The sequence below is a fragment of the Anabrus simplex genome, chromosome 1 (assembly GCF_040414725.1).
Source record: "Anabrus simplex isolate iqAnaSimp1 chromosome 1, ASM4041472v1, whole genome shotgun sequence".
Lineage (NCBI taxonomy): Eukaryota > Metazoa > Arthropoda > Insecta > Orthoptera > Tettigoniidae > Anabrus > Anabrus simplex.
The window spans coordinates 841,286,085-841,313,285 of record NC_090265.1 but is presented as its reverse complement, the minus strand read 5'-3'; the positions used below and the strand labels follow the sequence as shown (position 1 = coordinate 841,313,285).

General features: G+C 38.6%; 1 protein-coding gene across 3 annotated transcripts in view; it reads left to right on the top strand.

Moving 5' to 3' along the window:
• LOC136857614 (polypeptide N-acetylgalactosaminyltransferase 5) overlaps nucleotides 1-27,201 on the top strand; it is a 171,544-nt gene that overhangs the window by 14,498 nt on the left and 129,845 nt on the right. For all 3 annotated transcript variants that reach the window (XM_067136396.2, XM_067136397.2, XM_067136398.2), the window contains exon 3: nucleotides 5,181-5,347. In XM_067136396.2, the coding sequence (XP_066992497.1) occupies nucleotides 5,181-5,347 (167 nt within the window). The remainder of the gene's footprint in view (nucleotides 1-5,180; nucleotides 5,348-27,201) is intronic.

Genomic DNA, 27,201 nt, shown 5'->3' with positions numbered 1-27,201 from the left:
AATTAAGTATCTCTTGGCCCAGAATAGAGAAAGTGATATCTGTCTGCAGACAAATAAGGGTCAGAAATCCCAGGACGAGAAAATTAGCCAGATATACATGGATACGATTAGGGGAAAGTTCCAAACAGTAGATACTTAAGAAGATTCAGGATATAGAAAGAGAATGGGTGGCATACAGGAAAGCTGTAGTAGAAACAGAATTGGAATGCCTGGGAACAACTGTGTATAAAGATGGGAAAAAGCAAACATCTTGGTGGAATGATTATGTCAGGCCAGCTTGTAAACATAAGAGCAATATGTATCAGAAATGGCTCCAAACAAAAGTACTTATGAAACAAGGAATTGCACATAGATGAAAGAAACAGAGTAAAATAAATAATTGTTGAATTCAAGAAGAAGTCGTGGGGTGATTTTGGTAAAAACCTGGAATGGGTTGGTCAAGCTGCAGGGAAACCTTTCTGGACAGTAATAAAGGAAGGATAAAAGGAAATTAATAGTGTTTTCAGTAAAACAGGTGACCTAATAATAGATCCCAGGGAATCACTGGACAGGTAGAAGGAATATTTAAAAACAAATTCATCTTAAAATGAAATCTTTTTGGTGTTGTGGACAACTGAGCTCATGGCAAGGAGGTCAATGAATGCTTGAGGAAGAGGAAAGGATAATAAATAAATGCATTTTCATAAAGCAGCAGGAGGAGATTAAATTAGGCCTGCAATGGTGAAATATAGTGTGAAGGTAGTGATAAAATGGCTTTGTAGGGTAATGAAAAAAATGTGTGGCCTCCGAAGAGGCCTAGTGATTTGACGCTCGTAGGCGACCTGCTCATTGTGATGAGGATGAAATAATGATGAAGATGGCATCCAGTGCTCGTGCCAAGGGAATTAACCAATTATGGTTAAAATTCCCGACCCTGCCGGAAATTGAACCCGAGACCCCTGTAACCAAAAGCCAGCACGCTAACCATTTAGCCATGGAGCCGGACATAGGGTAATACGATTAGCAAGGAATGTTGGTAAGGTGCTTTCTGATTGGACAAAAGCAGTAATTGCTCCTATCTATAAGTAAAGGAACAGGAAGTATTGCAACGACTATAGAGTTATTTCATTGGTCAGTATACCAGGCGAGGTCTTCTTTGGCATTTTGGAAGAGAGGATGCGATCAGTGGTTTAGAGAGAGTTGAATAAAAACCTGTGTGGTTACAGACCACAAAGGGGCTGTCACGATTAGATTTTCGTTATGCACCACAGGTAATTGGAAAATGCTCTGAGGAATAGACAGTTACGGTATGTTTATATTTTGCAGGTATAGAGAAGGTATATAAGAGAGCACCGAGAGGGGAAAAAAAATAGCCATACTGGGGTACTATGGGATTAAGGGCAGATTATTAAAAGCAATCAAAAAATTTATGTTGACGATTGGACTGCAGTGAGAATGAGTTCGTCGTTCACGGTACTTACAGGGATTAGACAAGGCTGGAATCTTTCACTTTTGTTGTTCATAGTTTATATGGATCATCTGCTGAGAGGTGTAAAGTGACTGGGAGGGATTCAGTTAGGTGGTAATGTAGTAAGTAGTTTAGCCTATGCAGACGACTTGGTCATAATGACAGATGGTGCTGAAAGCCTGCAGTCTAATATCTTCGATCTTGGAAATAGGTGCAGTGAGTATGATATGAAATATAGCTTTTCCAAGGCTAATGTTGTTTCATTAGATAAGAGACCTAAGAGAATTGAATGTCAGGTTAGGAATACGAAGCTGGAGCATCTGGAACATTTCAAGTGTTTCGGATGTGTATTCTCCCAGGATGGTAGTATGGTAAGTGAGATTGATTCAAGGTACTGTAGAGCTAATGCAGTGAGCTCGCAGTTGCAGTCAACAGTATTGTGTAAGAACGAAGTCGGCTCCCGGACTAAACTATCATTACACCAGTCTGTTTTCAGACAAACTTTACTTATGGGAGTGAAAGCTGGGTGGATAATAGGATATCTTATTCATAAGCTAGAAGTAACAGATATGAAAGAAGCAATAATGATCGCTGGTACAAACAGGTGGGAACAATGGTAGAAGGGTACTTGGAATTAGGAGATAAAGGCTGTGTTAGGAATGAACTCAGTTGATGAAACTGTATGCATAAACCAGCTTCAATGGTGAGGTCATGGGAGGAGGATGGGTTACCTACGCGAGAATAACTGGCTCAGTCATGAAGGGTAAGAGAAGTAGAAGGAGACAAAGACGAAGATGGATAGACTCGGTTTCTAATGATTTAAAGATAGCAGGTATAGAACTAAATGAGGCCACAGAGCTAGTTTACAAATAAGGGGTTGTTGCAGAGTTTAAAGCTTGAAACTGTGAAGCTAATGCTCAACACTTTTCAGGCTGCATTCAGTGGAGGCAATTCCCAGACGACTGTTGCAGGGCTGATCTTGAATGCGTGTGTTTTAACCTTTCAAGTGCTGAGTTAGCAGTTGACTGTTTGGCACCTTAGTGATGAGTTTTTTTATTTGTAGGTGAGAAAAATATTTAGAAGCCTCAATTTTTAACTTATTAATGAGGTTATTAACTTAAAATGTTTATAAATGTTTGTTCTTTATAAATCTAAATTCAAATGAAAAATCCTACACTTATGTTCAATATTATTTTGAGTTCTCGTGCACTGTCTATAGACGGGCGTAGCAGCGCTGGACCGGCCGCGTCAACCCATCTATAGGCAGGCTAGCACTCATCGGGTTAATTTTGAAATGAAAATTCATGTTCCTGTGGTTTGGATCATGATTCACAGGACTGAGTGACAATGAGGAGGAGGAGAAGAAGAATCATAAGAGCCGACGTCTGATTTGAGCAAATTGTTGTTGCTTTTTTATTGTTTAGTTCTGCAAAACTGCATTTATGCCTGTTACGGTGTTTTGTGGATTTGCAGAGGTGAAAGAAGGTGCTGGCTGGAATAGGTCTCAACTACAGAATTAAAGTTAATTTAAAACTTTGACAAAGGTTATATTTTCAACAGAAAACAAGGTTTAACAATTTTCATATAGACTTTCAAAACTCAACAAATAAGTCAGCAACAAGCCAAAATCAGGTACAAAGAAATTACAAGATTTCGGGGGTTATTACCAAAATCTGGGTTTCAAGCCCCAAGTATAATTCCTGAGCTCTCAGGTCGCAACTACCATTGCTGAAGGGCATAAAACCCCTAAGTACAAGGAGCACTTGCTCCTAATTACAGTGTTAAGAAAAAGAGCAGACCTGCTCTCAATTTGACAAGCCTATCAAAGGCTACAACAAACTTCATTTCTATCTGCCCTTAAGGCACACCAAGAAACAGGGGTATTTGATACCCAACCTACAGGGCCTTTACATGAGGAAAATAAAACATCAGGTTAAGTTACTGGCCCATAATACAAAATAGAATGGAGGCGAAGCTTACACTCCTAATACACCTTTGAAACCTACTTGGCACTAGGCCGCTTACGCAAGGGCTAATCCCATACTAAGGAGGTGACACGATAAGAAAACTTTATTACATTACGAAGAGAAGAAAGACGGTTATGAAAACGTAGTCACCTCAAAACAATATGAGTGGGAGCTCGAGAGGGTTAGGCACTCTATCCCAATTTGTAGTTAAAGAGACGAAATTTTACCAAATGTCTATTACATTTTAAAGATAGGTTACATGAGAAAAGTTTCGAACCTGCCCCGAGGGTTAAACTGCTGAGCTAGCAAGAAATAAAGTTATTAAGCAGCCATTACCTTGTGAATGAACTGCTGCCTGAAGAAAGAGGCGCTTCCCGTCCCCTGCTACATAATCACACACTAAGCAAGATGTCGATGAAGTGGCCCCGAGACAAGAAAATCAGCAGTTTATATACCCTCGTGGAACATTCGAGACCTTTCAAGAATGAGTACACACACCCCCCTCAACTTTATTGGATAGCTTAAAGCAACATCTCCATATCGGAGAAGACATACGTTATTGGTCAAATATTAATTAGAGAAATTCGGGATTGGCTAAATTCAAAACAAGCGGGTAGAAATGATTAATGTTGCCAACCCACAAACCACAGAACAAAATTTAGTAAGATCAAAACTTATGAACACAAAACGTCTTCAAGAAGGTTCATTCCTTTGCAACAGAGTGCGTAATCCTAGTTTTTTCTCTGTAGAGACATCTAGAAGAGAATGTCCACACTTCTTGATATGGAATAAACAAACACAAATCAAAATAGACACAGTTCAGAACACTACAAGATTACCCAATTTACAGTAGTGACCCTGCTACATAATCACACACTAAGCAAGATATCGATGAAGTGGCCCCGAGACAAGAAAATGAGCAGTTTATATACCCTCGTGGAACATTCGAGACCTTTCAAGAATGAGTACACACACCCCCTCAACTTTATTGGATAGCTTGAAGCAACATCTCCATATCGGAGAAGGCATACATTATTGGTCAAAAATTAATTAGAGAAATTCGGGATTGGCTAAATTCAAAACAAGCGGGTAGAAATGATTAATGTTGCCAACCCACAAACCACGGAACAAAATTTAGTAAGGTCAAAACTTATGAACACAAAACGTCTTCAAGAAGGTTCATTCCTTTGCAACAGAGTGCGTAATCCTAGTTTTTTCTCTGTAGAGACATCTAGAAGAGAATGTCCACACTTCTTGATATGGAATAAACAAACACAAATCAAAATAGACACAGTTCAGAACACTACAAGATTACCAAATTTACAGTAGTGACCTCTTTTAAGAAAAAGTAGAATTAGTTCAGTTTTCAAGGTTCCAAACTTCTGTAGAGGAGTTTAAATTGGCACAATATTTGAATGAGCGGCATGGAGGTGTACCGCCCGGTAGAATGCCCAAATGGAAACCCCTCTATTTGTACAAGAAATCAGCACTATTTCCTGGACATTCTCTCTATGACAGTTCATAAAGGAAATTTTTATCTCCTTCAGTGTAATGTCCAGTACATAGTGATGAAAACAATTTTGTGGAAGTAAACTGATTTCACATCTGTCTTATAACAGTAAGTGGATTACCTTTTTGAAGCGCTTTCAACCACGTTTTTCACGGTTATCATCATCAACAGTTCCATTCCATAAAAGAAATAAGACTTGTTTTTAAAACTTCAGTTCTCAGTGATCCATATTTTAATTTTGTAAAATTATTTTCAGGTGTAAGAGCAAGCAGTATCCAGCATTACTGCCGACAACCTCCATTGTAATAGTTTTTCATAATGAAGCCTGGTCTACATTAATGCGAACCATCTGGAGTGCTATCAACCGATCTCCTCATCCATTATTGAAGGAGATTATTCTTGTAGACGATGCCAGTGAGAGAGGTTAGTTGAACTTGTAATATGTTTACTCAATATGAAGATCTTGTTAAGAGCAGTATACTACCTAAAGTCTTTCCTTTTTTTTTTTTTTTTTTTTTTTTTTTTTTTTTTTTTTGCCACATTAAAAGAACAATTCTTAACTACCAGATATTTTACTAAAGTAGCATGATTTCTTCCTTCTGAGGAAACAAATCAGGAATGTTTATCAGTTTGTTTCATTTCATGCAGCATGAACTAAAAAGTCTACACCCATGTCTTGTATTCTGGGTTGTGAAAATATAACTGTGAATCCTTACATATTTTTGTGCAGTCCAAGAAAATTCAAAGTCATCATGAGAAAAACATATTAAGCAAAATGAACAAAATACAGTCTAAACCGGTAATAACGACTCCAAAGGGATCACCAATAAACGGTCATTATAGGTGATAGTCGCACAAACCATTCTTTTTCTTTTTGTTGCTAAAATATTCTATCTGTAAGTTTTAATTTACAAAATATGTTCAAAATTACAAAATACAGTATTTGTGGAGTGGAACTGAGAGGACTTTTTCTTCTAATGTTTGAACAGTATCTACAGCAATAATGTGTCAGTAAAATATAAAATAATAAGTGAGGAAAGAAGTAGCAACAATGTAAATTGATCAATAATATTGTACACGATCTTGCCTAATAAATGAGATATTCTCTCCGCCCTTCCATATTTTATAAATAATTGAGTGTGATACACTGAATTTCTTCGCAATACTGACGTTTATTTCCCCATTATGTAATTGCCATATTACAAGTGACTTTTCTTCAATATTAAGCAATTTCCCTTTCTTTTGTGACATCTTCTTAGTGATTTTACCTTGATTATTTAACAGACAAACTGATTTGAAATGTAAAACAAGAGTTTAAAAATAAGCTCTACATAATTGTCAGAAGTCCCCAAACGCTTAACATACAAAAATCAACATTGGGTGTTTATGGTCGATACATTTCTTCGAAAATGTGATAAGAATATGTTGTTATAAGCTATTTTCTTACAAAATTGTACAAAACTATTTTAATCCTCTTAGTAAATACTATATGAGATTCAAAGTCTGTAATGGAAATGCCATCCAGGCAAGAAAGAAAGCTAATTTCTACTGTAATACAAAAGTGAAATTAACGAAAATAGGTAAAGACATAGGGCCGATTGCAGAAACGATGACTAGTTTTAAACCTTAGACATTGTCTACCTAAGGAACGTCTAAATCGAGCACGATCTTCTATTGCATAAACAATGTTCAGTCGTTGTTTAACTAGACATCCCTTAAAGTTTCAATTTTGGTTTGAAAATGGAGACAGAAGTATCTTTCATGCAACTCTTTGCTTGTCGCAACCAATGAAATTCGTCGGTGCGCGCGCCGAACGCCAGTCAGCTGTTTGTCTTCCTACACATTACTCAAATATGGCTGAGCATGACTTGCCCACAGATAAGAGTATCGCTTTTGGTGGAAATTAAATCTCATAATATTATCGACACTAAAGCGACACACACCGTACGGGGAAGTGTAGCTTTCATTATAGCGTTGTTAGAGTGAGTATAATCTACTCATAAATATGGTAGCTTCGATGAAGGGAAGATGAAGCAATAGTAATGTGTAACCAAATGTGTTGCATGGGCCATATAGATGTAGCTTGCATTCTGGAGATCGTAGGTTCGAAACGCATCATCGGCAGGTGTGAAGATTGTTTTCCGTAGTTTCCCTATTTTTACACCAGGCAAATACTAGGGCTGTTATTATGTCCACGGCTCTTCTTCCCCAGTCCTCTTTAAATGATAATCACCACTACTTGCCTTTTCCTATCTGATAGTTGCTGAAAACTTATACGATTATATATATATTAAAATCCCATACAACCTACTTTTTAGTTTTCACTATTATGTGTGTTTATTTGGCAGCAAATATAAGTGAATCCCTCCCGGTTGATGTATGTGACAGCCCTCTGACGATCAGGACACGTAATTCTGATATGTATGTAGTCAAAGTGACCTATAATTCCATGGAAATTACCCCATGTATATAATAAAATATATCAGTTGCCAAGAGTTGTATTCAAGTTGACAGTTACCGGACTGTCACTTTGTCAGTCTCAAGAAACAAGTATCTCGAAAAGCGAAACCTTATTTTAAGATCTATCTCCCCATGCATGTCAAACGAATTGCTGCGATTTAGCAGTGGGCGACCTCAGAGAGGCCATTGGACTAACCTTTCTTCCCGGAATCGTCTCAACATGAGAATACAAATTACATATTTCATGGTACAGTGATTCACTCCTCTCATTTGAGGTTAAACAGTGCTCTCAGCAGTTGAACTTCGGTTTTAGACAGTGTCTAAGTGATAAATAACATCTCTGCAATGCGGCAGCCATACTTAGGCATTGTTTAACCATAGGCATCGTCTAAATACTGTTTCTGCAATCGGCCAAAACCTTTCTTAAGAGATGCCTTAATAATGATGTAACACCCAAGTTTCTAAAATTTACTAAAAAGACACACAGGAACACTACAGGAACTAGATTCACTCAGTTAAAGACAATGTGGGAGAACATTTTTTTACATAAGAAAAAGTCAAATTTGAACAACAGACTTTACGGGGCCCATTTGGAAATTACCACACTTTTAGCCCCATTAGAATGGAATTCACTACAAAAACATGTCACAAATAGACTAGAGAACACACTATCCAGTAAACGAAGTACATTAGACAAACAATGAAACTCGCTCATAAACTCGAAAAATAAGAACACAAAAAACTTTGTCAATAGAACCAACACAACTGAAACCAACATCAAATCCAAAGGTTTTCATCTACCAGATATGAACTTGAGTAAAGTATGTCTTAGCAAGAACGACCTTGAAATTCTGAGTAGTGGACACAAACATAAGTGGCCTACCTCCTCCAAATATGATAGTTTAATTACCACTTTAGTAGAAACAGAAATGGCAGTCAACAAATTACCCTTAGATAAACAGGAAGAGATAAAATACATTATAAAAACAAACTTTTATCTATATATATAAAGTAACTTGTCCTGACTGACTGATTCATCATCGCCGAGCCAAAACTACTGGACATAAAGAAATGAAATTTTGGAGATATATTCATATTAACATGTAGGTGTTCGCTAAGAGAGGATTTTTGGATATTCCTTCGTTAAGGGGGTGAATTTTTAAAATGAGTGTATCTATATCTCAAAACTTTAAAAGTTTACAGATGTAAAAATCTGTATTTAGAATCTTCTTTAAAAATAAGGAAACACGTATTTTTTTGTTTTCGGAAAACTCCAATAGGAGGGGTGAAAAAGGGGTTGAATGCCTGTAATGACGATACTTATATCTTAGAAACTGAGAATATTATAGACCTGAAAGTTGGTATTTTGGATCTCCTTTAAAAATAAAGGAAAACTTATTTTTTTTGTTTCTCGAAAATCCACTTAAGGGGAGGGTGAAAAGGGGGGGTGAATTTTTAAAATGAGTGTATCTATATCTCAAAACTTTGAAAGTTTACAGATGTAAAAATTGGTATTTAGAATCTCCTTGAAAAATAGACATATTTTGTTTTTTTGTTTTTGGAAAATCCCAATAGGAAGGGTGAAAAAAGGGTTGAATGCCTTTAATGAGGATACTTATATCTCAGAAACTGAAGATATTACAGACCTGAAAATTGGTATTTGGGATCTCCTTTAAAAATAAAGAAACACGTATTTATTGTTTTTGGAAAATGAGTGTATCTGTATCTCAAAACTTTTAAAGTGTACAGATGTAAAAATTGGTATTTAGATCCCATTTAAAAATAAAGAAACACATATTTTTTGTTTTTGGAAAATCCCAATAGGAGGGGTGAAAAGGGGGTTGAATGCCTTAAATGGGGATACTTATATTTAAGAAACAGAATATATTATAGACCTGAAAGTTGGTATTTGGGATCTCCTTTAAAAATAAAGGAATACATATTTTTTTGTTTTCGGAAATCCTCCTAAATAGGGGGAGGGAAATTGAAAAATTAGTTGAATTATTTGTTACTATTATCTCAAAAAAATGACGTGAAAATTGGTATTTGGAATCTGGTTTAAAATTAAAGAAACATGTATTTTTGGAAATACCAATAAAGTGGGTTGGGGAGGTGAAAGAATTGAAAAACTAATTGAATTAATTGTATGAGGATACTTGCCTCTGATAAAAACTAAAGATGTCACAGACGTGAAAATTGGTATTTGGATCTCCTTTATAAACAAAGAAAAAAGCATTTTGGAGGGAAATCATCTTGGGGGCGGGGGTGAAATGGAGTTGAATTCCTTTCATGAGAACACATATCTCAAAAACTGAAGATGTTAGAGTCGTGATAATTGGTATTTAGAAGATTCCTTTACTATTAAAGAAACAAGTATTTTAACGGGAAATTAACTTAAGGGGGAGTGTGAAGGAAACATAAGGAAACACGCCTTCTTTCTTTGGGGGGGGGAGGTAAATGTATTTACGGCGGTGGGGTGAAAAAAGGAGTTGAGATCACTTGATTTTACTGTTCATAATGTACTTATTCTGATCATTAATCTTTCCTGGGTTCGTTTTCAAGAAATATCTTTTCCTTTGGAGAACATAAAGTTAGATTACAGTAGCTTCTCCTGGCATCATCATCATCCTAAACCATCTCCAGTTTCCCGGGTGTGGTATATGAGCCTCCTCCATCTCATCCTGTCCTTGTACCATTCTTCCTCCAGCAACTTGTCCCAATCATGACCTCTCAGCAGTACATCGCTCTTAACTAAATCTATCCATTTCCTTCGTGGCCTTCCCACGGGTCGTCTTCCTTCTACCTTTCTGTCAAATTCCTTCCTTGTAGTTCTGTTTACTGGCATCCTCTTCATGTGACCAAACCACTTCAGTCTTGATATCTGAATCTTATTGAGGAGAGAATCATCTATTCCTACTTCTCTAATTTTCTCATTCCTAATCTTATCTTTCCTGGTTTTCTGGATCATAGTGCGTAGGAATTTCATTTCAGCTGCCTGGAGTTTGGAATTATCTCTATTGGTCAGTGTTGTGGTTTCGAGGCTGTATGTAAGGATTGGTGTATAATAGGACTTGTACAATGTCATTTTTGTTTTCATGGGTATTTGCTCATCCCACAGCAGGTGTCTTACCTGGTGGTAAAATTGTGCTGCCTTATTGATTCGATTGTTCATCTCATGTTTTGCTAGGTTGTCATTTGATATAACGCTACCCAAGTATTTTAAAACTGGAACGCTGTCCAGTTGAGCTTCATTTAACATGACTATTGGTTCTGTTCCTTCCCCATACACTTTCATCACCACCGTCTTGGTCTTGCTGATGTTTAAACCATATTTCTTAAACTCCTCATTCCAGCTTTGTATTCTCTCTCCCAATTCCTCTTCTGAGTCACTCCAGATCGCAACATCATCTGCAAATGTGAAGGCTTTGATATCTCCATGTTCTTTCCTTTTAATAGATTTCATTACTACATCCATTACAATAATAAATAGAAGTGGTGATAATGAGCTGCCCTGCTGCACTCCTCTCTTTGTTTCAGACCAGTCCGACAAACCACATCCTACTTGAATACAGCTTCTGTTCCCACTATACAACATTTTCACTTTGTCTATGAGGCTGTCTCGCACTTGAAGTTCTTTCATGCATTGCCAAATTCTTTCCCTTGGTACACTATCGTATGCTTTCTCAATGTCCAAAAATATTAGAAATAAAGGCTTGTTCTTCTCCCAGTATTTTTCCATTAGCATCCTAATTGCAAATATAAGGTCTGTAGTTGACCTTCCTGGTCTGAAACCATACTGCTCTTCTTCCAAAATTGGTTCAACAATATCTCTGATTCTGGTCTCTATTATTTTTTCCAATATTTTCAGGACATGAGACAGTAGTGTGATACCACGGTAATTAGTACATTTTTGTCGGCTTCCTTTCTTGAACAGAGGTACAATGATGCCCATCTTCCAGTCCTCAGGAATAGTATTTTCCTCCCATATCTTGTTGAGCAGTCTATACAGCCATTGGATTCCTGGAACTCCCGCTGCTTTCAGCATATCTGCACTTAGTTCATCTACGCCCACTGCCTTTCCTTTCTTCATGCTCTTGAGCGCATTTTCAATCTCAAGCCATGTAATTGGTGGTTCAGTTGTGGTTCCTTGACTTGGCTCTCCTCTATCCGTTGTTATGTTTTCTGTATCTCCATTCAGCAGCTTTTTGAAATAGATCTTGAGTTCTTGTTTAATTTCTCCCTCTTCTTGTGCCAGAGTTCCATCATAACGTTCTATTGCTTTTATGGTCTCTTGATCCCTTCGCTTGTTTTTCACTACTCTGTATAGCAATTTCATATTTCCTCTACTGTCGTCTTCCAGTTTGTCTGCAAACTCATTCCATTTCTTCTCTTTTTCTTCCCTTACAATGTTCTTTACAGCAAGTTTCTTGTTCCTGTATACTCCTTGAAGTCTTTGTATTTCTTGTTCATTTCGTTCTTGTCCCTGTTTTTGTTTTTCCTTGTCCAGTGCCTTCTTTATTTGGTTTCTTTCTTTCACCGCTGTTTTCACTCTATCATTCCACCATGGTGTCTCCTTCTTTCTTTTGATAGAACTTGTAACTCCACATAGGTTTTTGGCTTCTCCCACAAAGGTGTCTTTGAAGGCCTTCCATTCTTCATTAACGCTAGTTACTTCAGACTTCGGCAAACTCTGTTGAATCCTTAGTTTGTATTCTTCCTTTATTTGGACTTCTTGCAACTTCCAAGTTTTAACCCTTGGTTTTTTCGTAATAAGTTTCTGTGTTTCATTTGCCTTATGTTTGAAGTCTACTACCAACAATCTGTGGTCACTGTCCATGCTTTCACTAGGGATGACCTTTACATCTGTGATGTATCTGCCACCATCTTTATTTGTGATTACGTAGTCAGTCAATGTTCACCTCTGTAATAAGGTCAATAATGCACCGAAGTATATCACACGTGAACTTGCCTACGCGTGACGATGGTGCTGGTCACATTGTCAGCAATGACAATGGCTGCATACGTAATTTACCGCCAAGTAGCGGTCTTGCATTTTGCTGTGGGTTCCAGCCCATCAATAATAATAATAATGGACCGTCGTCAAAATGTGTAGACCGTGCTGAAAACGGGTCCTGGCCGGGTAATGCAGTCTGGCCGCGAGTTCAGTACCGCCAAGGCACCCAAGACGACACCACGCCAGATCTCCTCAAGGATTTGATCCATATTAAAAATGCTTATAGGAAAAGATGGCAGAGATTTAGGGACCCAACTGACCGGGTGGAATACCTGGACCTAGCCCGTGAAGTACCAAATCGATTGCTGGAAAGAAAGATTGAAAAATGGGAGGAACTTTGCTGTAATCTCTCAGAAAATGAGTCAGATTACGAATTTTAGTGGATTCTCTGAGAAAACGAGTTAGATGGCGAATTTCGGTGGATTATATATAAAACGTTAAGATTCAATTATAAACTTCATTATAATACCGTGGCAAAGCACGGGTATCTTGCTAGTAATCTATGTATATAAAATAACTTGTCCTGACTGACTGATTCATCATCGCCGAGCCAAAACTACTGGACAAAAAGAAATTAAATTTTTAAGATACATTTATAATATAATGCAGGTGCTCGCTAAGGCAGGATTTTGGGATATTCTGTCGCCAAGGGGGTGAAAATGGAGGGTGAATTTTTAAAATGAGTGTATCTATATCTCAAAACTGTAAAAGTTTACAGATGTAAAAATTGTTATTTAGAATCTTTGAAAATAAAGAAACACGTATTTTTTTGTTTTCGGAAAATCCCAATATGAGGGGTGAAAAGGGAGCTGAATGCCGTTAATGAGGATACTTATATCTCAGAAACTGAAGATATTACAGACCTGAAAATTGGTATTTGGGATCTCCTTTAAAAATAAAAAACATGTAATTTTTGTTTTTGGAAAATCCAATTAATGGGGGTTAAACAGGAGTGACAAATAGGGGTGAATATTTAGAAAGACTATATCTACAATATATCTCAAAACTTAACATGTACAGAAGTGAAAAATGGCATTTTATCTCTGTTAAAAATAAAGAAACATGTGTTTTTTGTTTTTGGAAAAAACGCTTGCGTGGGGGGTAAAAGTGACTGAAAATAGGGTTGAATTCTTTTATTTAAGATCCTAATATCTCCCTCCTCTGTGAACCATGTGACCTTGCCGCGGTGGGGAGGCTTGCGTGTCCCAGTGATGCAGATAGCCGAGCCGCAGGTGCAACCATATCGGATGGGTATTTGTTGAGAGACCAGACTAACGAATGGTTCATCGAAAGGGGGGTAGCAGCCTTTCGGTAGTTGCAAGGGCGGCAGTCTAGATGATTGACTGATACGGCCTTGTAATAATACTCAACATGGCTTAGCTGTGTAGATACTGCTACACGGTTGAAAGCAGCGGGAAACTACAACCGTAACTAACTCCCGAGGACATGCAGCTCTTTCTGTATGAATGATGTACTGATGATGGCTTCCTCCCGGGTAAAATATTCCGGAGGTAAACTAGTCCCCCATTCGGATCTCCGGGTGGGGACTACACGAGAGGGGGCGATCATCAGGAAGATGGATACTGACATTCTGCGAGTCGGAGCGTGGAATGTTAGAAGTTTGAATCGTTGTGGTAGGTTAGAGAATCTGAAAAGGGAGATGGATAGGCTAAAGTTAGATGTAGTTGGTATAAGTGAAGTACGTTGTCAGGAAGAATAAGATTTTTTGTCAGGCGACTACCGAATTATCAACACAAAATCAAACAAGGGAAATGCAGGAGTTGGTTTAATAATGAATAAGAAAATAGGGCAGCGGGTAAGCTACTACGACCAGCATAGTGAAAGAATTTTTGTCGTGAAGATAGACACCAAACCAATGCCCACCACAATAGTACAGGTCTATATGCCTACTAGTTCAGCGGATGATGAAGAAATCGAAAGAATATATGAGGAGATAGAAGATTTAATACAATATGTAAAAGGTGACGAGAATCTAATTGTGATGGGAGATTGGAATGCAGTGGTAGGCCAAGGAAGAGAAGGTAGTACAGTAGGAGAATTTGGATTGGGACAAAGGAACGAAAGAGGAAGTCGGCTGGTTGAATTCTGCACTGATCATAATTTGGTCCTTGCCAATACTTGGTTCAAACACCACAAACGACGGCTGTATACTTGGACGAGACCTGGAGACACTGGAAGGTATCAAATAGACTTCATTATGATTAGGCAGAGATTCAGAAACCAGGTGTTGGATTGCAAAACTTTCCCAGGAGCAGACGTGGACTCTGACCACAACTTGTTGGTCATGGAATGCCATCTGAAGTTGAAGAAATTGAAGAAAGGAAAGAATGCAAAAAGATGGGATCTAGACAAGTTGAAAGAAAAGAGTGTGAGGGATTGTTTCAAGGAACATGTTGCACAAGGACTAAATGAAAAGGCTGAAGGAAACACTATAGAGGAAGAGTGGAGAGTCATGAAAAATGAAGTCAGTAGGGCTGGTGAAGAAATGTTAGGAAGGAAGAAAAGATCAACTAAGAATCAGTGGATAACTCAGGAGATACTAGACCTGATTGATGAACGACGAAAATACAAGAATGCTAGAAATGAAGAGAGCAGAAAAGATTACAGGCGATTAAAGAATGAAGTGGATAGAAAGTGCAGGGTAGCTAAGGAAGAATGGCTGAAGGAGAAATGCAAGGATGTCGAAGGCTGTATGGTCCTGGGAAAGGTAGATGCTGCATACAGGAAAATCAAGGAAACCTTTGGAGAAAGGAAATCTAGGTGTATGAATATTAAGAGCTCAAATGGAAAACCACTTCTAGGGAAAGAAGACAAAGCAGAAAGATGGCAGGAGCATATCCAACAGTTGTATGAAGGTAAAGATGTAGATAATTTGGCTCTGGAACATGAAGAGGCTGTTGATGCTGATGAAATGGGAGACCCAATTTTGAGGTCAGAGTTTGACAGAGCTGTGAGAGACCTCTATAGGAACAAGGCACCTGGAATTGATGACATTCCCTCTGAATTACTGACTGCCTTAGGAGAAACCAGCATGGCAAGGTTATTTCATTTAGTGTGCAAGATGTATGAGACAGGAGAAGTACCATCCGATTTTTGGAAGAATGTTGTTATACCTATTCCCAAGAAAGCCGGTGCTGACAGGTGTGAAAACTACCGCACCATTAGTTTAGTATCTCAGGCCTGCAAAATTTTAACACGTATTATTTACAGAAGAATGGAAAAACAAGTTGAAGCTGAGTTGGGAGGAGATCAATTTGGCTTCAGAAGAAATGTAGTAACACGTGAAGCAATCCTGACTTTACGTCTGATCTTAGAGGATCGAATCAAGAAGGACAAGCCCACTTACATGGCATTCATAGATCTAGAAAAGGCATTCGATAATGTTGATTGGACCAAGCTATTTATGATTCTGAAGATGATAGGGATCAGATACCGAGAACGAAGAATTATCTACAATCTGTATAAAAATCAGTCTGCAGTGATAAGAATCGAGGGCTTTGAAAAATAAGCAGCAATCCAGAAAGGAGTGAGGCAAGGCTGCAGTTTGTCCCCTCTCCTTTTCAATGTTTACATAGAACAGGCAGTAAAGGAAATCAAAGAGAAATTTGGAAAGGGAATCACAGTCCAAGGAGAGGAAATCAAAACCTTGAGATTTGCCGATGATATTGTTATTTTATCTGAGACTGCAGAAGATCTCGAAGTTGCTGAATGGTATGGATGAAGTCTTGGGTAAAGAGTACAAGATGAAAATAAATAAGTCCAAAACAAAAGTAATGGAGTGCAGTCGAACAAAGGCAGGTGATGAAGGAAATATTAGATTAGGAAATGAAGTCTTAAAGGAAGTAGATGAATATTGTTACTTGGGTAGTAAAATAACTAACGATGGCAGAAGTAAGGAGGACATAAAATGCAGACTAGCACAAGCAAGGAAGAGCTTTCTTAAGAAAAGAAATTTGCTCACTTCAAACATTGATATCGGAATTAGAAAGATGTTTTTGTAGACTTTCGTGTGGAGCGTGGCATTGTATGGAAGTGAAACATGGACGATAACTAGCTCAGAAAGAAAGAGAATAGAAGCTTTTAAAATGTGGTGTTACAGAAGAATGCTGAAGGTGAGATGGATAGATCGAATCACGAATGAAGAGATACTGAATCGATTTGGTGAGAGGAGATCGATTTGGCTAAATTTGATGAGAAGAAGAGATAAAATGATAGGACACATCTTAAGACACCCAGGACTTGTTCAGTTGGTTTTTGAAGGAAGTGTAGGTGGTAAGAACGGTAGGGGTAGACCAAGGTATGAATATGACAAGCAGATTAGAGCAGATGTAGGATGCAATAGTTACGTAGAAATGAAAAGGTTAGCACAGGATAGGGTGGCATGGAGATCTGCATCAAACCAGTCTATGGACTGATGACTCAAACAACAACACACACTAATATCTCAAAAACAAGATGTTACAGACATGAAATTTGATATTTGGAATCTCCTTTAAAAATAAAGAAATACGTATTTTTTGTTTTCGGAACTCCACTTAAGGGAGGGGATTGAAAAGTTAGTTGCATTATTTATATGAAGGTACTATTATCTCAAAAACGAAATATTTTGCAGACGTGAAAATTCCTATTTGGAATCTGCTTTAAAAGTAAAGAAACGCATATTCTCGGAAAATACAATGAACAGGGAAGGGGGGAGGAGATTAAAGAATTGAAAAGTTAATTGAATTAATTGTATGAGGATACTTACATCTAATAAAAACTAATGTTGTTTACCGGCGTGAAAATTGGTATTTGGATCTCCTTTAAAAAAACCAAGAAAAATGCGTTTTTGGCGGGAAATCATCTTGGGGGGCGGGGGTGAAAAGGAGTTGAATTCCTTTTATGAGGGCACATATCTCAAAAACTGAAGAACTTAGAGTCGTGATAATTGGTATTTAGAAGATTCTTTACTATTAAAGAAACAAGTCTTTCTTACCGGAAAATTCACTTTTTGCTATTTGTTTTACGTTTCACCGACACAGATAGGTCTTATGGCGACGATGGGAGAGTAAAGGCCTAGGAATAGGAAGGATGCGGCCATGGCCTTAATTAAGGTACAGCCCCAGCATTTGCCTGGTGTGAAAATGGGAAACCATGGAAAACCATCTTCAGGGCTGCCGACAGTGGAGTTCTTTTTTTCTATGGGCTTTACGTCGCACTGACACAGATAGGTCTTATAGCGATGATGGGATAGGAAAGGCCTAGGAGTTGGAAGGAAGCAGCCGTGGCCTTAATTAAGGTACAGCCCCAGCATTTGCTGGTGTGAAAATGGGAAACCACGGAAAACCATTTTCAGGGCTGCAGATAGGGGGATTCGAACCTACTATCTCGCGGATGCAAGCTCACAGCCGCGCGCAACAGTGGAGTTCGAACCCACTATCTCCCGAATACTGGATACTAGCCGCACTTAAGCGACTGCAGCTATCAAGAGCGGTGAAAATTCACTTGGGGGGGGGGGGGGGCAGGGAGTGTGAAAGGACGTGAAACAACAGTGAATTCTTTTTATGGGGATACTTATATCTCAAAACTGAAGGTAACAGACATGAACATTGGTATCTGGAATCTCCTTTAAACATAAAGAAACACGCCTTCTTTTTTAGCATGGGGGAGGGGGGAGTGTGTTAATCAACTTAGCGGTGGTGCGGTGTAAAAGGTGTTGAGACCAATTGATTTTATTGTTCATAATGTACTTATTCTGATCATAAACCGATCACTTTAAATCTTTCCTGTATTCGTTTTCAAGAGCTATCTTTTCCTTTGGAGAACTTAAAGTTAGAATACAGTACTCCTGGCATCAAAATAAAAATTTAAACACATTTGAAATAAACGATAGGAATTATATTGTCCGTGCAATTGTTCACCTCTACAATAAGGTCAATAATGCACAGAAGTATATAATTCGTATCGCCAGAAATCCCGTGCACTTGCCTACGTGCAACAATGATGCTGGTCACATTGTCAGTAATGACAGTGGCAGCAGAGTAGCGGTCTTGCATCTTGCTGTGGGGTCAGAACATCAATAATAATAGTAGTAACCTAAATTCAACTAATATCACCCACCCTAATTATAATAATGTTCTGAACCGTCGTCAAAATGTGCAGACCGCGCTGGAAACGGGTCCTGGCCGGGTAATGACTACGAATGCAGTCGACCGCGGGTTTAGTACCGCCAGGGCACCCAAGACGACACCACGCCGGAACACATCAAGGATTTGATCCATATTAAAAATGCATACAGGAAAAGATGGCAAAGATACGTGGACCCAACTGACCGGGTGTAATACCTGAACCTAGCCTGGGAAGTACGAAATCGATTGCTGGAAAGAAAGATTGAGAAATGGGAGGAAATTTGCCGTAAACTCTCAGAAAACGAGTCAGATCGCTAATTTCGGCGGATTTTATATAAAACGTTAAGCATTCAATTATAAATTTCAGTATAATACCATAGCGAAGCACGGGTATCTTGCTAATCTTATCATAAACAAGTATTTAATCATAACATAGACCGATCCATTAACTCTTTCCCACGGACTATCTTTGACTCACTGTCTGACGAAACCTAGAGTAATAATTTGCTTGTCAGGTACAGTTGTGGAGTACCTTTACTAAATAATTTATTCTGTAAAAACCACTTAAGATATCGCTTTCAAATTTTGTAACAATGGAAAATACACTATAGTTATTCTAAAATGATACAATGAGATCATCTAATTACACTTAGGAACCCTCCCCCCCACTGTTCGGAATGATGCTTCAAGGAGCATCCAATATGGTGCATAATGTTATACTGCTTGTTCTTAAAGTTAGTCCGAATTGCTCGACCTAATGGGGCTCTTATTTTCTTGGTAATGCAGAGAACGCAGGAATTCTCCGTGAATCCCCCAATTTATTTCATTTTCGGCATCCGTCGGGTGAAGATATTTAGATAGCAAATCATACTTCCTCTCGGACATACAATTTATAAGCAAGTTTTCACTGAATGGGATTGGAAGATAAATTGACATTAGTTGGAATATTATATAATTACGTAGAAGCCCATAGTCCGAAACAGGATTAACTTGAGGATTAAAACTGATAATTAAGTTTTGTACAAGTAGGCCTAATAGTTAGTAGGAGACGGTACCTGGATGAACATTTCCTGCCCTGCGCTGTATTTTGATTTCCCTCAGATTCATCTTCTGTTCCAACTGCTTCCCACACCATTTTGATTATCTTACCTACAACTTCAAACTCACTGCCTTTGCATTTGTGAACATATTAATCTAATTTGTAACAAATATCCTCTGCACTCAACTGGTCATGTGCAGCCTGTTGCTGCAATGTGTTTAGTGTTTACATTCAGTTAGCTGTCTGTTCTATCTAAGAAAATGTATAAAAGAACAGTTTGTTTTAGGATTCCGTGCATGCCAGTAGTATGTAGGAAGCGTAGGGAATTCACTAGTTCCTGGAAGTTATATGTTTAGCAGACAGATGGCGGGGGAAGTTGGTTTGAAAGTAGAGTACGCTTTACTACACAACCAGCGGGAGACAATGTGAGACCCCAGTACGCTTTACAACGTAACCTGTGGGAAAGAGTTAATGAGTTAATAAGAAAGTTAAAAACCTCAAAGAAAAATTAAAGGTTAATGACCTAATAGCAACTAAATCTGATAAGGGGAATGCAATAGTAATCATGGAGAGGAACGATTATATTAATAAAACGCATTCTTTTTTTGCAGAAAACAAATTTGACATAATCAAGAAAGATCTCTTAAATAACCTGCAAAAAGAATTAAAATAATAGTACTTTCCTTTTCAACGAATTTGAAAAGATAAAACTCATTGCCATGAACCCTAGGTTACCCTTAGCGAAGTCGTTACCAAAAATTCATAAGACTAACACCCCTATATGACCAGTTATCAATTTTAGGGGTAGCCTGACGTACAAATTATCTCAATTTATTCAAGATTTCCTTAGCACACATTATCACTACCAAGCGAATACAACGATAAAGAACTTTATGGAACTTTGCGAAAGAATAAAACATATATAGGTACCAGAACACTACAAGATCCTTTCAATTGATGTTGTCAGTATGTATGCCAATATCCCTGTTAAAACCACTATAAATTTGATACGGAATAATTTAACCAAATTCAGTAAATTAAGCATTGGTGAAATAGATGAGTTCATAGGCCTATTAAAATTCTCTTTAAGTAATAATTATTTTGTTTTTGAGAATAAATTTTCCGACAGACAGGTTTACCTATGGGAGCACCATCTTCGAGTGTTTTGGTGAACATGTATATGGACCCCTTAGAACACACAAACATCATAGATAAGATCAGAGCCATAAAATACTAGACAGGTTACGTCGACAAAACTACTCAACAGTTTTAGATCAGTGGATCAGTGGAAATGGAGAAAATAAATCACTTAATTATTTATACATAATACTGTCACGTCATACCTGACATTTAACATTTACCGGAAACCACCTTACACTGCTAACGCCATTAAACAAAATTCAGTACATCCTGAAGCTCACAAAAAAGCTGCCTACAATAGCATGTTAGAAAAGGCTTTAAAAATCCCACTCTCTAAGAAATATTTGCAAAAAGAAATCAGTACCTTCCACGAAATAGCTTTGAACTGATTCAGCACAAAATGTATAAATAAGCTAATCAAGAAACATACTAACAAGTCCACAACTACTTTAACAAAAGAGTCAAAAACTAAAGAAACATATGCTACATTCACATTTAGCAATAATAACATACACATAATCACTAACGTCCTAAGAAAACAGAACGTAAAAATTGCTTTCAAAACCAGCAACACTAATGAAAGAATATTATTTAACTCTCACACAGTACACAAATTGTGGGATATGTAAACTGGAATGTCAGAGATGCGGGTCAAGTTACGTCGGACAAACTGGTAGGAACTTCCTCATAAGATATACAGAACATCGCAAAGCATTAAAATATAATTGTTTCTCTGCCATGAGTAACCATCACAAAGATTATAATCACAATTATACTACAATAGATCAAGATCTAAAAATTCTACAATGTGAACAAAAAGGTACTCTACTCAACATTTTAGAGAATTCTTACATCAGTATGGATCAATATAAGTACCCAGCCCTCAACTTAAATGTGATAAATGAAAAAAAGAACCTAATGTGGGAAACTTTTATTCCGATCATTTGTACACTAGTGTCCAAAAGTTAAGCATAAGTTACGAGTAAGCAGGGCAACAGGAAATAGACCGCAAATCGCACGGTATATGCACCTACCAACCTTACGTGTTTGCTCTATAGGAAAGGAGTGTTCCCTGCTTTGACTAGCGGCATAACCGCAAGGTAAACACAGTCAGTGCCTGCGCCTCATATTCCCCCAGTCGTGTTTGCCCCGTTATAGTGTGCGGAGTGTAGCCTCATGGTGAACGTGATAACATAATGGCATAACAACGCCATTTGGACCCGTTTTGCAGGGTAGAATACTCGGCCACCTGGAAGCAGGCCAGACACAGACTGAAGTTGCGGTATCCTTCAGTGTGCCACAAAGTGTCATTTCCAGGCCTTGGAGACAATTTCGAGAGATGTTAGTCTTTGGCCAGTACCGGGTCGACCATGGGTAACCACCCCACAGCAGGACCGATATCTGGCCTTAACCGCCCGACGAAATCGAAGTGCACCTGCAAGACAATTGTTGGCGGAGCTTGCAGCCGTCTCAGGGGTTGCCGTTTCCTGGCAAACAGTGTACCGGAGGCTCAGAACAGCAGGGCTGTTTGTCCGATATCCAGCGGTGTTCTTTCCACTCACTCCAGCACAGAGACAGGCCCATTTACTGTGGAGCCGTCAACATCGGAACTGGACCATGAATGAATGGAGGCATGTGCTCTTCACCAGTGAATCCCACTTCAGTTTGCAGAACGATTCCCGTCGCACATTAATCTGGTGAGAACCGGGTAGTCGATACACCCACAGGAACATCGTGGAATGGGACCAGTATGGTGGTGGTGGCGTCATGGTGTGGAGCGGCATCATGTTGAATGGCCGTACGGACCTGCACATTTTCATGGGTGGTCCGAGGAACACTGTTATTATTGTTATTATTATTTGCTTTATGTCGCACCGACAACAGATAGGTCTTATGGCGACGATGGGATAGGGGAGGCTTAGGAGTGCGAAGGAAGCGACCGTGGCTTTAATTAAGGTACATCCCCAACATTTGCCTGGTATGAAAATGGAAAACCATCTTCAGGGCTGCTGACAGTGGGGTTTGAACCCGCTATCTCCCAGATCCATGCTCACAACTGTGTGCTCCTAACCGGGAACACTGTTAATGCTCGGAGATACAGGGATGTGGTACTGAGACCACATGTTCGACTCTTCAGAGGTGTGGTTGGTCCAGACTTCGTCTTATTGGACGATAATGCCGCACCGCACTGCTCTGATGGATGAATTTCTGGCTGGGGAGGACATTCATCGCATGGACTGGCCAGCGAGGTCTGCGGGTCTGAATCCTATAGAACATGCCTGGGATGCATTGGGGAGGCGAATTGCATTCAGTCAGCCTCCACCAAGGACCCTCCAAGACCTTCGCATTGTCCTTTCGGAGGAATGGGATCGACTGCCACAAGAGCTCTTGGACCATCTGATAGAAAGCATGCCATGTCGCTGCGAGGCATGTGTGGCCGTTAGGGGTAACCATGCATCCTATTAACAGCATATTTTGTTGTGGAAGACATTGCCAAGTTTTGTTAGTTGTTGTCAAAGGTGTACCTTAGCTATCAGAACCTTTCTGACACTGTTTTTTTTTGACACGTTGTGTGACGTATGGTGTGTAAGTCAGCTTCCGTTTGTTCAGCAATCCGCCTGACATTCCTATCAGGCACTATGGCCTCGTTTAGTGATTATGCTTAATTTTTGGACACTAGTGTAGTAAAAAACAGGAACATAAGAAACAATTATTACACTCAGTTTCAGTCACTGCCCCCATTTTTCCCACCAGTAGTTCACACAAAGGTCAATATTTACAACAACAAAAAATGTGTGAAAAACTCTGCCTGCAATAAAATCAAGACATAAAACTTTATTTCGATCATAACCATGAGTTATCAACCAGTATCAAAATATACATGGAGTACACAGTCAGTCTAGCACATGAAATCATTTTGTAAATATAGAAAGTGGAGACTGAGAATAAAATTATAATTAAAACTGAGAAGGAATTATAGGAGTGATTTTACTCTTCAGAACTTGTTTATTTAACATCAGCACTGAAAAACTGTTGGCTGTTAACAATAGATAAATAGATAAATCTTTGTCATTATCTTTTACACCTAAGGATTCCTACAGATAAGGCTGAGATGTGACATCACTCAGCTTAATGGAATGGATATGATAAGCTCAAGATCTGTCATCCGGCAAATCGCATAGACCTGTTTTAAGGCTCATTATTCCCGATACCGTGGGTAAAAACTTTCAGAGAACAGATCTAATATTTTACATTTATCAGATTCCAGTTAACTTATTCCAAGTTGAAAGGAAATAATGTGTAGGCCAAACGTGTATGTAATCTAGGTAATCTAGAAATCTTGAGAATGTTACCTAAATATAAAATTACATTACCAATTTCTCTATAAAATATAATCCATAGCTAACATACGTCGAGTATTATGTAGAAAATACTGAAAATAATGTACATTTAAAATCATTAAATCTAATGCTACAATACAATTGATGTGTGTACTCTCGTGAGAAATTATTGAATTAGAGATATCTGGCTAGTAGTGCACAGCACTCACTTTCGCCTTGATGACTGCAGTGTGGTGTGGTCTCCACAAGACACCAGAAGTGTTGGGGAGATATACTGATCCATGATCATTGCACAGGCTCCCACAATCCACAATGATTGGTCGGAGCAGGGTCCTGGGCACGCACATCCCTCTCGACAGCATCCCAGATGCGCTCAATAGGATTGAGATCAGGGCTCCTTGAGGGCCATGCAAGCATTTTCACATGCATGGAGTGCTCATCGAACCAGTCAGCCATAGTTTGGAAGCGACAAATACTTTAATATGACAATACTGGACAGCTTGCTGTTTTCAGCGAGAAAGTCGATAGTGCTACTACCTACATGGTTTGTTGTGACCAACTCTTCAATAACATATTGCCATATACATGATTCTTGGCTCACTGCCATGTTGTTTATAATGTATCAGTGTTTGTCTATACTAATATTATAAAGAGGAAAAATTTGTATATTTGTTTGTAATGGATAGGCTCAAAAACTACTGAACTGATTTAAAAATGACTTCACCTATAGAAAGCTATATTGCCAGTGAGTAACATGGGCTCTATTTTATTTTCAAAACAATTCGAGGGGGGGGGGGTAGGGGAGCGATGGGAGCAGATATAAAAAATATAAAAATAATAGGCTAATTTAGGCTAAATCAAATTTATCGTACAAGGACGAGACAAACCTCATTTTAAGCCCCTTGATGCAAAGAACAAAACTCGGTAAGCCCTATGGGCCCGAAAACCATGTTTTAAGGCCCTAAAACCAACCGTTATGGAGATATTGGCATCACACTATCCCTGCCCTGCCGTAACCATGGCAACGTCAGCTACAGTATTCTTACAGCAGTGAGATTATTTACAATATATCACAAAAACCTAAAACGTTACAGACATGAAAATTGGTATTTGGAATCTCCTTTAAAAATAAAAGAACACTAATTTTTGTTTTCAGAAATTCCGTTACGCGGTGAGGTGGGGTGTGGGGGGGTTTGAAAAGAAGTGAGGAAGGAGTTGGATTATTTATATGAGGATATTTTTCACTTACTTTGTACATGTGAATGTGTTTGCTTTATATTTGTGTACAAACTAAGAAAGAGGCATTGCAAAAGCGAGTAAAATAATGGACAATAACGGATTTTCGTGTCTAATCCATTGTTTTTGTGTCACTGAGATGAATTGTGACATTCTGGGTACCGTTTAATTCCACATTCAACCTCCAACTGCACGGGGGCTGAGATGGAGTGAAAAGTAAATAGTCTAAAATGACAGAGATTAGTATTGAATCCACAGATTTTGGGTTCGCAAGGCTGACAGGTGACAGTCGTAATGACAGAATCATGTACACCCCATCTAGAGTGCAAAAGTTAAATACATACAATTATCACTGATTATTTTATGAAAGGATCATATACTTCCCAAACAATTCGGGCTTCCGCATGGACAAAGTTTTACTCGAAAATGAAATAATTTAATCAAACACATATAAATAACTTTGAAACAACATAATAGATCGTAAAACATCAATCAACATCTCAATAAGAAATTCTACAAAATCACTGCACACATAATTAACAAGATAAACGTTCAAAACCTATCCGGGCAACGCCGGGTACAACAGCTAGTCACTAAATAATCTTACATTGCAGTTATATTTCAAAATATTACACGCTGAACAAATTACCCAGCAAGATAATGGACATGGGAAGTGATAAGGACCGCAAGTATTAAAAAAAGTAATGACCTCGCATCTGTGTTGAGGTTACATTCTATGCCCATTATGTTAAGAAAATCAATCAAATACTCTACTGAAATGTTAGTGGGACCTAAAACCAATAATATTAACAAATATGGAACTCTAGTATACTCAAACTTGAGGATCCACATTGTTAAACAGTACCATAAATTTCACAATCGAAAACTTGTGAGCCTATGGCGTAATGGTTATCGCTGAAAGTTGAAGACCATGAGTTTCGAATCCAGTCACCTTTTTTTTACTGTAAGAAAATGGTAGTAATAATAATAATAATAATAATAACAATTTTCTTTACATCCCACTAAGTAATTTTACGGTTTTCAGAGACACCGAGGTGCCGGAATATAGTCCCGCAGGAATTATTTTACATGCCAGTAAATCTACCTACACAAGGCTGACGTATTTGAGCACTTTCAAATACCATCGGACTGAGCCACTCAGCCCGGTAAAAGAAAATTATTTCAGTGTATTATTGGCATAGGCTTGAGCACCAGTCCCAACTAATTTAATACGTGTGTATGGTAATTCTTTCTTTCTTTCTTTCTTTCTTTCTTTCTTTCTTTCTTAATCTGCTTACCCTCCAGGGTTGGTTTTTCCCTCAGACTCAGCGAGGGATCCCACCTCTACCGCCTCAAGGGCAGTGTCCTGGAGTGTGAAACATTGGGTCGGGGGATACAACTAGGGAGAACGACCAGTACCTCGCCCAGGCGGCCTCACCTGCTATGCTAAACAGGGTCCTTGGTGGGGGGTGGGAAGTTTGGAAGGGATAGACAAAGAAAGAGGGAAGGAAACGGCCGTGGCCTTAAGTTAGGTACCATCCCGGCATTTGCCTGGAGGAGAAGTGGGAAACCACTGAAAAGTCGCTTACAAGATGGCTGAGGAGGGAATCAAGCCCCCCACCCCCTCTACTCAGTTGACCTCCCGAGGCTGAGTGAACCCCCCTTTCAGCCCTCATACCACTTTTCAAATTTTGTGGCAGAACCGGATATCGAACCCAGCCCTCCGGTGGGTGGCAGCTAATCACACTAACCACTACACCACAGAGGCGGACATTTTGAGATCTCTGCTGGTGCATATTCTGTTTCCTTTCGCTACATGAACTAATTTTCTTTTGGTTCTGGGCTGAATTTACTATTTCTTTTACATTTTCCTTCTCGAGAGTTTGCATTTACAGAACCGGAATTCAAAACTTTATTCA